The following is a 14,176-nucleotide window of genomic DNA, read 5'->3' as shown; positions in this document are numbered from 1 at the left end:
CGTAATTAGTGAGGATGCAGAAGGCATCTTTGTTATTGTAATCCTATTTTTACCCTCGGCCTTGGCCGAAGGGTATTGTCATCAGTTCGTCATCCGTCTGTCTGTCCGTCCGTCTGTGTATGTAGAGTGGTGTACTTCTTTTAATGCAATACCCACAAACCATTCTCACACCAAAACATTGGTACATCGATCTATTTTTTTTATAGATTTTCAAAAAAACTTTGTCGTGGACTGATTTCAAGGAATTAAAGGAGGTGGGCCATTGATACCTTGCTGTAAGGTGACATTCACTCAGGGCTCTTGCGTTTGTCACAGAAACTACAACGTAATAAAATTCTATGCATAAACAAGTGAGAAGGCATAGTTAATAGTAATGTTTTATTCCGCTACCGGTATTATAAATGTAATAAATGAACCATTTCCAACTATAAATTCACTGAAGTGCAAAATTATTTCTCGTGACAGTTACTATTTTGAGGATTTTTCCAAATGTCAGGTAGAGGGTTTTCAAAGTGCGGGCACGTTATGTTATTGTTATAGAGTTATTTCTGCACGTTTCACCTCCTTCAACGTTTGACCAATTTTGACCATTAAGATCTCAAAACGTGTCAAGAATTCAGCACAGGGGTGTAACTTTTGTCAACAATATTTATCGATTTTTTTTTTTTGTTCAAAAATGTTCCATTATAATAATAGGGGAATCCCTTAATGTAATATAATTGAGTTGTAATTAAACATGAATAATTGAACGTAATTGTAATCTAAAAATGTAATTGACCCCAACCCTGGTACTGAGTATCAGAAGTCCTAAACAAATCTTTCATTGTTCCTTTTTCCTTGATCACCATAATGAAATAGCACTTCATTGCCCGTCATTATATTCACTAGTAACACTTGCTGCTGAGAGTCACATGCAGTATGAAAGTGTAATGTTTCTTCCTCCTTGGTCCTGGAAAGCTTTCCACACAGAGTGCATTAAGGCTTTGCTACAAACCCAGTGGGTATCATTGAAACAGGTCAACTCACACTACCATAGCTGCTGAATAATACACCCATGTTAATGGAGACACTGATGGCTATCGCAATTATGTGGGAAAGAATGCTTATGCAATACAACATTGGTTTCTGATTTCCTGTGTGATTAGTACGTTTTTGAGTGCGTCACAAATATCATCTCTGAAAATGATTTGTACAACAGAACAATTTAAAAACCCTTTAATTAAAATATTGATAACAATAACACTGTACTTATTTTTGTGATGGAAATAAAAGTGTGCTTTAACAAACAAATGTATAAAACCTAGGATATTCAGTCAGAGTAAGAAATGCAAATCATATTAATTTAGGGTAATTATTAACATTAGGTACATGTATAGTTTATGTACTGAAAATCTAAAGGAAATGTCAAATAAATGTCAATTTCTTAGATATACTGATATTACACATTTTGCAACTCTACCATGACCTACAGTATAACCTATTTTAAGCCAGTCTCAGTGAACAAAATCATATTTTAGGGTAATCTATAACCCCTGTAAGACAGCTCACACTCAGAATATGCCTTTGCTTTGACTGGAATAACTACATACCTGTAAGCAAATGACAAATTTATACCTCAAAATGTCAGGGAACAACCAAAAGTTGCTGATAATTTTGGGATATGGCTGTACATTGTTTACCGACTGTATCAAAATAGAAAATGTTGGAAAGAGCTGCTTGGTTTATGTATCACAAACATACATTTTATATGGTAAAATTTACAACAAAATGACATTGCAAACAAAGACATCTATTGTCTTGAAAACATGATGCTTATGACCAATTCAAGATCAAGGATTCATTATGGCAGTGGTTCTTTATTGGGCTGACTTTGTGATCTTCGATCAATCACAACAAGCCACAAAAACCAAATAGAGAAAAATGAGGTTGGTTCATAATGAAGCTTATACAATATTCAAATTAACAAAGAAAATTTGACCTATTATTTCAATTTTTCTTTGAAAAAAGTTAGCGAATAAATCATCATCAGAAAATAGAAAATTCCTTTCAAAACAAAAACATGATCAGTTTCTTAACATTTGGCACTGTGCATACACAGTCCACTAAAAATAGGTTTGAAACCCACTTTTGCATTCTGACCAGTATTGCAACAATGATTGCGTAATGATCAAAAATTATAATTTTTGAGGTCTACAAAATATTAGATGGGCAGATCTTTTGTACTTAAGTTAGCACCAGGGTTGAATGGAAAGCGCCTTCATTGCCAACACTCAAAAATACATAATACTCAAACAGAATCAGGCAGACAGAATAATGTTCTCTTCTTATAAGACCATTTCAGATGAGATTAGAGAAAGAGCTGGGCAATCAAATGAGGTTTTGGATGGTGTTGGTATTAAAGCCTGACTGACAGGGGAATTTTAGGGCATAAGCACATAAAGATTAGAGGTGTCCCGATCCGATATTGATATCGGACATCGGCCCGATATTAGCCTGAAAACAAATATCGGATATCGAAATCAAATTTCCGGATTTTCCTATTTTTTTTCAATTCATTTTTTATTCAATTGTAGAATACTGGAGATATACAGTATGAAGGTAAAAAAATGATGTAACCAATTGGTTAATAATAAATGGGTCAGTTTTTCTCATACCTACTGTTGCTGACTATTGTTCTCTGTTTGAGTGACATCACTTGATCAAGCCTTTTCTAACATTCCACACTACAAAATAAGTAATTATTATTTTTTATTCAAGAAAAGAGAGGGGAAAAGAAAAAAATGTAAAAAAAAAAAAAAAAAAGGTATGTGTGATTCATGCTGATATCGGATCAATATTGGTATCGGCCGATAAGCAAGGCTGCAATATCGACATCATATCGGAAATGAAAAATTATATCGAGACATCCCCAATAAGACTGGGGGATTTATAAAGCGGATGTATTGGTTGATAGCCGATAAATCGGTCAATAGACAATATATCGGAATATTAATTAGTAACACTGTCGACATAAGGACTGTAAAGCCAGTGCCACTGATAAATAGGAAATGGCAAACATGCACAAACTGTATTTCCAGATTACAATGAAAAAATAGATAAATAAAGTTGCTCAACAGTAATCATTGAATTGTTTTTAAGGCTAAATGTTTCCGTAAACAATATAATAGTGCACTGTTGTAAATTATGTAATCTTACAGGCGATTCTGAAGTGTCAGGTTATGATACAGAAAGCACAGCACAGTCAGAATTTTCCATTCAGTAAAAAAACAAAAAAACAACAAAAAACGTTAGTTACGTATTAAAGCCATTGCGATTAATCAGCTAGGCTATTGACGATGTCGATTAATCGGTGAAAGCTAATTAAAATCAGCCTGATTAATTGTTACAGTTGGTATGACAATACAACAGTAATTAGCTTTCATTGTAGACAGAAAACATGGGTGAGTGCACCAACACTTTAATGGTGTATTATTAAACTATTAATAATAATGGACATCAGCTATCACCAATGTTGATTAATCAGTGATAACTAAAATCAGCCTGATTAATCGGTAGTTGTTATGACCACAACAACAATTAGTGTGGGTGGGTAATAATAATAGTTTATTATTTATGGTAGGCTATATAAAAAATGGCGTTTTTTAATATAACTAAGAAGAAAAAAAAAACATTACACCTGATGGAGATCTTTAGAGAGGATGAGTGGGTTAGTATTAATCAAACATCAACACATTATTCGTGTATTTATTAAACTATTAATAATAGTTTAATAAATACCATCTATTAATAATAATCCACATCAGATATCACTGATGTAGATTAATCAGTGATAACTAAAATCAGCCTGATTAATCGGTAGTTGGTTTGGCAATACAACAACAATTAGCTTTTATTGTTCAAACACCAACACAATAATACTTATTATTTATGGTAGGCTATAAAAAGATGTTTTTTTGTTTATATAACTAAGAAGAAGAAAAAAAAAACCATGACACTTGATAGAGATCTTTAGAGAAGATGGGTGAGGGTTAGAAAGCAAACACAACCAACATGTTAGGGTGTTTCATTTGTGTGCATGCAACCAAACAATATGATCATTTATAATCCCACGTTTGTCCCATTTATTCTACTTTAACATGTTGTCCATAGTCGGTTGGCATGACATTGGTTACCTCCTGGTTACACACACACACACACACACACACACACACACACACACACACACACACACACACACACACACACACACACACACACACACACACACACACACACAGTGTTGGGTGGTGTCGCCATCAAGCAGAGGTAACATTAAACTGTACCGGCGGTGACAGCTGGCCTGAGGCTGCAGTGCAGTTGCCTTTCAGCCTTTCCGTGGCTGTCAAAAACACGACCAAGCCCGTCCGCTATTCGCCACAAACACCCACACACACACAACCCCGTCCAATTAGCAACCGCATAGCGAGTGTGTTTCAACACGGCTGTGCGGTGGTTTCACAGAGCGTTACATAGTCCTATAATAAACACAGCCGCTGTTTAAATGCGTTACCTGTCCTGTCCCGGTGAGGTCTCCCTAGGACGTCAGATAATAATGTCAGCTGTCTGCAGCTTTTTCTTCTTCTTCTCCCGCTGAGGAGCATCCAAACATGGCAACAACTGTAGGAACACGTTAGCGCCACCGTGTGTCATTAACGGGGTTTACACAAATATATATTGGAGAAAAAAAATAATAATTATATTTAAATTGTCTTTTTTTTTGTATTTGGGGGCATATTATGGGAAGTACATTTGTACATAAAAGGATTAGGGCCACTGATGGGAATAACAGAGCCAGTAGTGGAAGAAAATATTTTTATTTTTTTTTAATTTTTTGTCTTAATTTTTTTTTTAGACTTTTTTTAGACTTATTTTTGTCCTTTTTGTCTGGTTTTCATTTTTCTTTTTTTAGTTTGATAGTTTTAGATTGAAATGTTTTGTTTTTTTACTGAATAATAAGACACAAATTGTACTACCCATAATATGGCCCAAATACAAAAAAAGATTGCTTCAATAAAAATACTCTCTCTCTCTCTCTCTCTCTCTATATATATATATATATATATATATAGAGAGAGAGAGAGAGAGAGAGAGAGAGAGAGAGAGAGAAATATGGTTTTAATTGAAATTGAACTATTGAGAATTATGTTCCAAAATGTGTTTCACTTTTTTTTTTTTAATTTGAAACAAGAGAATACAATTCAATCACGTGCATCTGGCAAATTTGGTGCATCTGTGTCTTCAGCCTCCTTTACAACACAGATGATCTTCTTCAGGTTTTGGTCTGTGAGGGTGAGCTCAGTTCAGAGGCTCAATTCAAAGCCAAGATGCTCTGCTACTCTTGGCTTATAAAAGGCAGGCCTCGACTGTGAAATATGGAAAAGAAAATTGAAGTTGCTAGGATACAAAGGACGCCATTGCTGTTGCTTTTTGTTTTGTTGCTGTTTTGACAAGTAAAAAGGTAAGCACACATTTTATTTCATTTTCTGCTGTGCTGCTGATTCATTAGATGAGTTATGGCTTTATGGGTGTATAAGTTTGTAAATATTTTGTATTTGTGGGTTTTTGTGTTCTGAAAGTTTAGTGATCTTTGTGGCTAAATTAGCGTTGATATTGCACTGTCCTTGGTGCTTGAACGGATGCGCTCCGTAACGGGCGATTGACCGTGCTGATTCATCATACTTTTATTAAACATTTAGGTTAATTGGTTGTTTGTGTTCACGTGATATTAATAACCCATTTAGTTTGCTAAAGTCACTTTAAAAAACTGTATTCTGTGACATTCTTGTCTCTCTCTCACTGCTGGAACAACAGCCAGTGTTTGTTCCAGGACCTGATGATTTACAAATGAAGCAGTGTTTTTTTGCGTATGCATTTCCTGTGTTTCAGTGTGCGCCACCTGAAGTGATCTTACCTACACACAGTTTTATAAATCAGGCCCCTGACCTGTGTGTGTGTGTGTGTGTGGTGCACACGAGCATAACTGAATGTTTAGCTTGTGTGCAGCATTAGCTTTAGCAGCTAACATGGCATTTCTGCCTTGGAGACCAATAACATGTTTACGCAAAAAATATTTCAAGGAATCAACGCTCCAATGGATAAAATAATCTAAATCTCCGTCGGACTCACTGTCAGCTATGGTGAGTTTATCCCTCTTGACCTTTGACCTCATGCGTGAGAACTGAACAAGAGCGGGATTTTCGTGAGTGTGAAAAGGCTTTTAGTCCATAAAAGCTTGAAGCAACTTCGCCTGGTTTTTCTGACTCATTAAGGAGATGGAGATGTTCTTTAGGTGGTGGAAGGCTGTTTTTGTTTTTGATTTAATCTAACTGCTGAATGTCAAATCTGAGTCAATCAGAACAATCAAGGTTCTAGCGTTTTTCCACCTGTTCTTTGATCACCACCAGTTTAAGTCAATTATTATATTAAATGAGATGTAGAGGCTCTTAAACTATAACGCGGAAGAAGAACATGGAACAAGAACAAATGAATACATATTTACATGTTTATTTGTTTCAATCCAAAAAAATTATTTCAAACAAACTATTGAATATATGTGTTTACAACAACAAGCATTTAGTGTTTGAAAATGTTTTTGAATCCTCTTCTTCAACGAACCAAAACAGCCGGTAACTCCATCTGAAGACTGATCCAGAACGTCCTCATTTAAATGAGGAGTGGGAGCAGACACCAAGTCCAAGTCAGTTAGAGGAGGGAGACCATCCGCTTCTGCAGTGGCCAACTTCAGTCTGTCACGATCTGATGACTTGGATGCAGAGGCATCATCTAGAACAGACTTTTCATCTGGTGCATGGCAGGAGGTCTCATCAGCCTGTAATGAGGGTTGATGGTGTCTGATGGTCTCCTGCTGGTTGAGGTGGGATGTGCTGAAGAAAGGATGGAACTGAGCCTGACAGGGAGAGATCCTTTCATTTCCATCCAAGCAGAGAAGCTGCTTCAGCAGGTCCACGAAGGCTTCTCTGTCCTCAACCTCACCACTTCCTTCTCCTGACTGAACCTGCATTTAAAATACAAAAAACTGGTCATTACATAAGCTCACACATCAGACATATCGGTAAGTAGTTTATGGTCAAGATATCTCACAAGCTTCATGCCAGTCAAGATTTAATCAGAACAATGACATTTATGGACATTTATGAAAAACTTACATTGACCAGATCATCCAAAGTAGAGAACTCAACAAAATAATGTTCCTCCTCAGTTGAGATGCTGTTATGAGCTTGATATTCCTCTGGTGTCTGGGGAAACAAGAAGAGTATTATGAAATTCCTTATGAAGTCACATTTTGGTGAAATTGAGTTTACCAGAAAAAAAAAAAAAAAAAAAACTTCTACCATCAGTCGCCATTTTGAGCCCTCCTCGGCCTCACGAAAGAAGCAACTGGTGTAAGCCCCGGCCTGAAGCTGGTCGTCCTTCGGTAACCCAAGGAGCTCTGAAACACGCTTCATCGTTTGGTATTCACAGAGCACAGAGAAGAGGTTTTCTCCAATGTAGAGGTATACAAGCACACAACCAAGGGCCCACACATCAATGGCCTCACTGACAGGAAGGCCAATGGAGACTTCAGGAGCCCTGAGGAGAAACGATGTGAGATAAGAGTGAGAATCTATGACCAACATATCAATGCAATGCATTACAGATTTGTCCTAACCACAGCTAAGCCGTGTGAGGAGAAATCCTCCTACCTGTATCCTAGAGGCTGAATCTCAAGGCCAGGCTTCATGCTGGAAGTTTTAACAGCCACACCAAAGTCGATTAATTTCACCTTCAGTTCCTGGATATTCCCACTGACCACCATGACATTGTCAGGTTTTATGTCTGCGTGTGTGATTCCAAGGCCTTTTAGGGCATCTAAAGCCACCAATAGCTGCAGAAACGAGATCAGAAGACACAGGTTTAGAACAAACATTGTCCATTTGCTGTATGAGCTCAGGTTTTAAATCAGGATTTCCGTCATTTTTTGAGGGGGTTTAGGTGTTACAGTAAGTAAAGTTCTGCGTGCCAACCATACCTGCTCAGCAATTGGACGGATATATTTCACACTCAGGGATTCCCACTCTCGGTTTTTCATCAGAGTGTAAAGGTCCATCTCAAGGAGTTCAAATGCCAGGCAATTGTAGCCCACGTACATAAAATGCTCGTAAAATGTAAGCAAATTTGTACGGTCAGTATCAAGGACACTAATTATCTTTAGCATTGAAATCTGTGGGAAAAAAAACAGAAGAAGAAAAAGACAATTAGATGTTAAATACTTTGGCTGGTTCCAACAGGTCTTAGAAAATCTTCTATTGTGAATTTGCAAATATCACAAAAGTGCAAATGGGAGCAAAGTTTGGTTTCAATGTTGATATTAACAAACATGTCAAGTAATAAGTCCAAAAGCTTTCCAAACAAGTGTAAATGGACAATAGCTATTAGCTTTACATTTACATGTTTATCGATATGATATCTAGATGGAATATTGGGTTAAAAATATACAGATATTTTAAAAATGGATTTGTGTTTTCTCAAAATTGTATTGAACAGTACAATACCATGTTAAAGTGATTACACATTGATAACAAAAATATTGTTCATAGAGTTTAGAGGTAGAAAAACCTGAGCCATCAAATGTTAGAAGGTGCAAACAGGTACCTCATGCTCAAAATAGTCTTCAAAGCCATCCTTGATGATTTTCACAGCCACCGTCTTGTTGTTCTTAAGGTTCTGGCACTTCAAAACCTTCCCAAAGCTGCCTTCACCAATACGCTCCAGGATGGAGTAATCTGCAGTGCTGCTGCGGAGAACCGGACGTTCAGCTGCTGTGAGTGTGGAAAGAAAGAACAGAGGGTCAGTATTGAGTAGTTCAGTCTGTGTCTGTGTCTGTAGTGAACAAAGGTGACCACATAATTGTGTTGTGAGGAAGGGCCTTAATGACACTTATACAACAACTAGTAATTTGACTGGACAAGAGACATTCAGTGAGTGCTGATATAGACATGAATCAACTGACAGTTAGGAAATGTTTAACAAAATGTGCTTGCAATACTGTTGTATAGAAGCAATATATAAAGGTAGATATGTTGCTAAATGTGAGAGCTTATAGAATGTGATTTGAGCTTGTGTATAAAAAATCCTCACACATGTGAAATAAATTTACACAAATGATGGAAAAGCATTTAGAGACTGATATTTACACATAAAATGACAGCTTCAAACTTGTAATCCAACATTTATTCACATGTTTTTTAATTACGGTAAACAATCATTTGCGTAATTAAAAAAAATATGTGAATAAATGTCGGATTACAAGTTTGCAGCTATAATTTTATGTGTAAACATCAGTTTTTTTTTTCATTTGTGACATTAAAAGTTTTTCACATGTGTAGATTTTTTATACACAAGCCACTTTCAAGTCTAAAGTCCCTATCTAAAGTATAAAAACCCTGTTTCTCATTGAGTCTTTTTTACCTGCTGCAGCTGAAGTATCTGAACACAGAAAAGTGGACATTTTACACTCAACTTCTTTAAAAGTCACAAAAACTGTCTTCTTCACAATGTTGAATAAGATGCAACTGCTCTCTGTCTAAGTCACAGCTCTCTTTCATCTCCAGTGTGGTTTCCAGGGAAACGGTAGGTTCTAAGAAGGTGATTCTTTTTCAAACATGCTCCTGATTGGTTGAGGATGTGGTCAGGGTCAGCCCATTATATAGGCAATATAGGTAAATGCTAATGGCGCCATACAGCCAGGGGGCGCCAAATTTCCTGAGTGAAAAAAATAATAATTATTACAAATATACATATATATATGTAATTTTTTTATTCAACAACCAAAGTGCTGATATCATTTGCATTATTAATCATTAGTTTTAGTGACAATAATTTTGTATTTATTGTTTTGTTTATGTTATATATACTTAAATTTAAAAGATCATAGTCTGATTCTATGTCAGTATGCAGAGTTAGTCAAATAAAAACATGGGTTATTTCTCAACCTGCAATTTATTTTTGTTTTTTTTTTCCTTTACAACAATATTGTCTCTATTATCGTGAGCCCAGTATCGCATATTGTGTCGTAAACTTTGTATATCGTCCCATCGCTGGGATTTAGCCATGCATAATGAAAAAAATAAAAATCACTCGTAAATATTAGTTAGTAAAATCATAATTATGAGAAAGAAAGTCAGAATTATGAGATACAAACTGAGCATTTGCAGCAGTCTACATTTCAAGGAATCAACGCTCCAATGGATAAAATAATCTAAATCTCCGTCGGACTCACTGTCAGCTATGGTGAGTTTATCCCTCTTGACCTTTGACCTCATGCGTGAGAACTGAACAAGAGCGGGATTTTCGTGAGTGTGAAAAGGCTTTTAGTCCATAAAAGCTTGAAGCAACTTCGCCTGGTTTTTCTGACTCATTAAGGAGATGGAGATGTTCTTTAGGTGGTGGAAGGCTGTTTTTGTTTTTGATTTAATCTAACTGCTGAATGTCAAATCTGAGTCAATCAGAACAATCAAGGTTCTAGCGTTTTTCCACCTGTTCTTTGATCACCACCAGTTTAAGTCAATTATTATATTAAATGAGATGTAGAGGCTCTTAAACTATAACGCGGAAGAAGAACATGGAACAAGAACAAATGAATACATATTTACATGTTTATTTGTTTCAAAAAATGATTGTGAAAATCCCAAAAAATTATTTCAAACAAACTATTGAATATATGTGTTTACAACAACAAGCATTTAGTGTTTGAAAATGTTTTTGAATCCTCTTCTTCAACAAACCAAAACAGCCGGTAACTCCATCTGAAGACTGATCCAGAACGTCCTCATTTAAATGAGGAGTGGGAGCAGACACCAAGTCCAAGTCAGTTAGAGGAGGGAGACCATCCGCTTCTGCAGTGGCCAACTTCAGTCTGTCACGATCTGATGACTTGGATGCAGAGGCATCATCTAGAACAGACTTTTCATCTGGTGCATGGCAGGAGGTCTCATCAGCCTGTAATGAGGGTTGATGGTGTCTGATGGTCTCCTGCTGGTTGAGGTGGGATGTGCTGAAGAAAGGATGGAACTGAGCCTGACAGGGAGAGATCCTTTCATTTCCATCCAAGCAGAGAAGCTGCTTCAGCAGGTCCACGAAGGCTTCTCTGTCCTCAACCTCACCACTTTCTTCTCCTGACTGAACCTGCATTTAAAATACAAAAAACTGGTCATTACATAAGCTCACACATCAGACATATCGGTAAGTAGTTTATGGTCAAGATATCTCACAAGCTTCATGCCAGTCAAGATTTAATCAGAACAATGACATTTGTGGACATTTATGAAAAACTTACATTGACCAGATCATCCAAAGTAGAGAACTCAACAAAATAATGTTCCTCCTCAGTTGAGATGCTGTTGTGAGCTTGATATTCCTCTGGTGTCTGGGGAAACAAGAAGAGTATTATGAAATTCCTTATGAAGTTACATTTTGGTGAAATTGAGTTTACCGGAAAAAAAAAAAAAAAAAAAACTTCTACCATCAGTCGCCATTTTGAGCCCTCCTCGGCCTCACGAAAGAAGCAACTGGTGTAAGCCCCGGCCTGAAGCTGGTCGTCCTTTGGTAACCCAAGGAGCTCTGAAACACGCTTCATCGTTTGGTATTCACAGAGCACAGAGAAGAGGTTTTCTCCAATGTAGAGGTATACAAGCACACAACCAAGGGCCCACACATCAATGGCCTCACTGACAGGAAGGCCAATGGAGACTTCAGGAGCCCTGAGGAGAAACGATGTGAGATAAGAGTGAGAATCTATGACCAACATATCAATGCAATGCATTACAGATTTGTCCTAACCACAGCTAAGCCGTGTGAGGAGAAATCCTCCTACCTGTATCCTAGAGGCTGAATCTCAAGGCCAGGCTTCATGCTGGAAGTTTTAACAGCCACACCAAAGTCGATTAATTTCACCTTCAGTTCCTGGATATTCCCACTGACCACCATGACATTGTCAGGTTTTATGTCTGCGTGTGTGATTCCAAGGCCTTTTAGGGCATCTAAAGCCACCAATAGCTGCAGAAACGAGATCAGAAGACACAGGTTTAGAACAAACATTGTCCATTTGCTGTATGAGCTCAGGTTTTAAATCAGGATTTCCGTCATTTTGTGGGGGTATTTAGGTGTTACAGTAAGTCTAAAGTTCTGCGTGCCAACCATACCTGCTCAGCAATTGGACGGATATATTTCACACTCAGGGATTCCCACTCTCGGTTTTTCATCAGAGTGTAAAGGTCCATCTCAAGGAGTTCAAATGCCAGGCAATTGTAGCCCACGTACATAAAATGCTCGTAAAATGTAAGCAAATTTGTACGGTCAGTATCAAGGACACTAATTATCTTTAGCATTGAAATCTGTGGGAAAAAAAAACAGAAGAAGAAAAAGACAATTAGATGTTAAATACTTTGGCTGGTTCCAACAGGTCTTAGAAAATCTTCTATTGTGAATTTGCAAATATCACAAAAGTGCAAATGTGAACAAAGTTTGGTTTCAATGTTGATATTAACAAACATGTCAAGTAATAAGTACAAAAGCTTTCCAAACAAGTGTAAATGGACAATGGCTATTAGCTTTACATTTACATGTTTATCGATATGATATCTAGATGGAATATTGGGTTAAAAATATACAGATATTTTAAAAATAGATTTGTGTTTTCTCAAAATTGTATTGAACAGTACAATACCATGTTAAAGTGATTACACATTGATAACAAAAATATTGTTCATAGAGTTTAGAGGTAGAAAAACCTGAGCCATCAAATGTTAGAAGGTGCAAACAGGTACCTCATGCTCAAAATAGTCTTCAAAGCCATCCTTGATGATTTTCACAGCCACCGTCTTGTTGTTCTTAAGGTTCTGGCACTTCAAAACCTTCCCAAAGCTGCCTTCACCAATACGCTCCAGGATGGAGTAATCTGCAGTGCTGCTGCGGAGAACTGGACGTTCAGCTGCTGTGAGTGTGGAAAGAAAGAACAGAGGGTCAGTATTGAGTAGTTCAGTCTGTGTCTGTGTCTGTAGTGAACAAAGGTGACCACATAATTGTGTTGTGAGGAAGGGCCTTAATGACACTTATACAACAACTAGTAATTTGACTGGACAAGAGACATTCAGTGAGTGCTGATATAGACATGAATCAACTGACAGTTAGGAAATGCTTAACAAAATGTGCTTGCAATACTGTTGTATAGAAGCAATATATAAAGGTAGATATGTTGCTAAATGTGAGAGCTTATAGAATGTGATTTGAGCTTGTGTATAAAAAATCCTCACACATGTGAAATAAATTTACACAAATGATGGAAAAGCATTTAGAGACTGATATTTACACATAAAATGACAGCTTCAAACTTGTAATCCAACATTTATTCACATGTTTTTTAATTACGGTAAACAATCATTTGCGCAAGTAATTAAAAAAATATGTGAATAAATGTTGGATTACAAGTTTGCAGCTATAATTTTATGTGTAAACATCAGTTTTTCTTGACATTAAAAGTTTTTCACATTTGTGGATTTTTTATACACAAGCCACACTCAAGTCTAAAGTCCCTATCTAAAGTATAAAAACCCTGTTTCTCATTGAGTCTTTTTTACCTGCTGCAGCTGAAGTATCTGAACACAGAAAAGTGGACATTTTACATTCAACTTCTTTAAAAGTCACAAAAACTGTCTTCTTCACAATGTTGAATAAGATGCAACTGCTCTCTGTCTAAGTCACAGCTCTCTTTCATCTCCAGTGTGGTTTCCAGGGAAACGGTAGGTTCTAAGAAGGTGATTCTTTTTTAAACATGCTCCTGATTGGTTGAGGATGTGGTCAGGGTCAGCCCATTATATAGGCAATATAGGTAAATGCTAAGGGCGCCATACAGCCAGGGGGCGCCAAATTCCTGAGTGAAAAAAAAAAAAAAAAAATTACAAATACATATATATATGTAATTTTTTTATTCAACAACCAAAGTGCTGATATCATTTGCATTATTAATCATTAGTTTTAGTGACAATAATTTTGTATTTATTGTTTTGTTTATGTTATATTTACTTAAATTTAAAAGATCATAGTCTGATTCTATGTCAGTATGCAGAGTTAGTCAAATAAA

General features: G+C 36.6%; 2 protein-coding genes across 2 annotated transcripts in view; both read right to left on the bottom strand.

The window, feature by feature from the left end:
- Positions 1–4,646, bottom strand: part of LOC114472820 (probable E3 ubiquitin-protein ligase HERC1) — a 68,279-nt gene extending 63,633 nt beyond the window's left edge. The window contains exon 1 of the mRNA XM_028462079.1: positions 4,550–4,646. The gene's annotated coding sequence lies outside the window, so the exon portion shown is untranslated. The remainder of the gene's footprint in view (positions 1–4,549) is intronic.
- Positions 4,647–6,182: 1,536 nt separating this feature from the next.
- LOC114472936 (serine/threonine-protein kinase prpf4B-like) lies at positions 6,183–13,766 on the bottom strand. The gene is made up of 14 exons (XM_028462259.1): positions 13,674–13,766; positions 12,864–13,030; positions 12,240–12,431; positions 11,912–12,093; positions 11,561–11,798; positions 11,375–11,464; positions 10,824–11,223; positions 8,692–8,858; positions 8,069–8,260; positions 7,743–7,924; positions 7,392–7,629; positions 7,206–7,295; positions 6,655–7,054; positions 6,183–6,217 (listed from the first exon to the last, which is right to left on the bottom strand). The coding sequence occupies exons 1-14, from the start codon at positions 13,711–13,713 to the stop codon at positions 6,183–6,185; spliced, it is 2,613 nt and encodes an 870-aa protein (XP_028318060.1). The 5' UTR covers positions 13,714–13,766.
- Positions 13,767–14,176: the final 410 nt, after the last annotated feature.

The sequence above is a fragment of the Gouania willdenowi genome, chromosome 12 (genome assembly GCF_900634775.1).
Source record: "Gouania willdenowi chromosome 12, fGouWil2.1, whole genome shotgun sequence".
In the NCBI taxonomy this organism is placed as follows: Eukaryota; Metazoa; Chordata; class Actinopteri; order Blenniiformes; family Gobiesocidae; genus Gouania; species Gouania willdenowi.
This window is presented reverse-complemented; position numbering and strand designations above follow the sequence as displayed.

Excerpts from the sequence above, each read along its gene's own strand:
- LOC114472936 (XM_028462259.1), bottom strand. The coding sequence starts at position 13,713 with ATGTCCACTTTTCTGTGTTCAGATACTTCAGCTGCAGCAG. Across the intron at positions 12,094-12,239 it reads TCCGTCCAATTGCTGAGCAG|CTATTGGTGGCTTTAGATGC; the intron begins GTATGGTTGGCA and ends TCGTTTCTGCAG. Across the intron at positions 11,224-11,374 it reads CTTTGGATGATCTGGTCAAT|GTTCAGTCAGGAGAAGAAAG; the intron begins GTAAGTTTTTCA and ends TTTTAAATGCAG.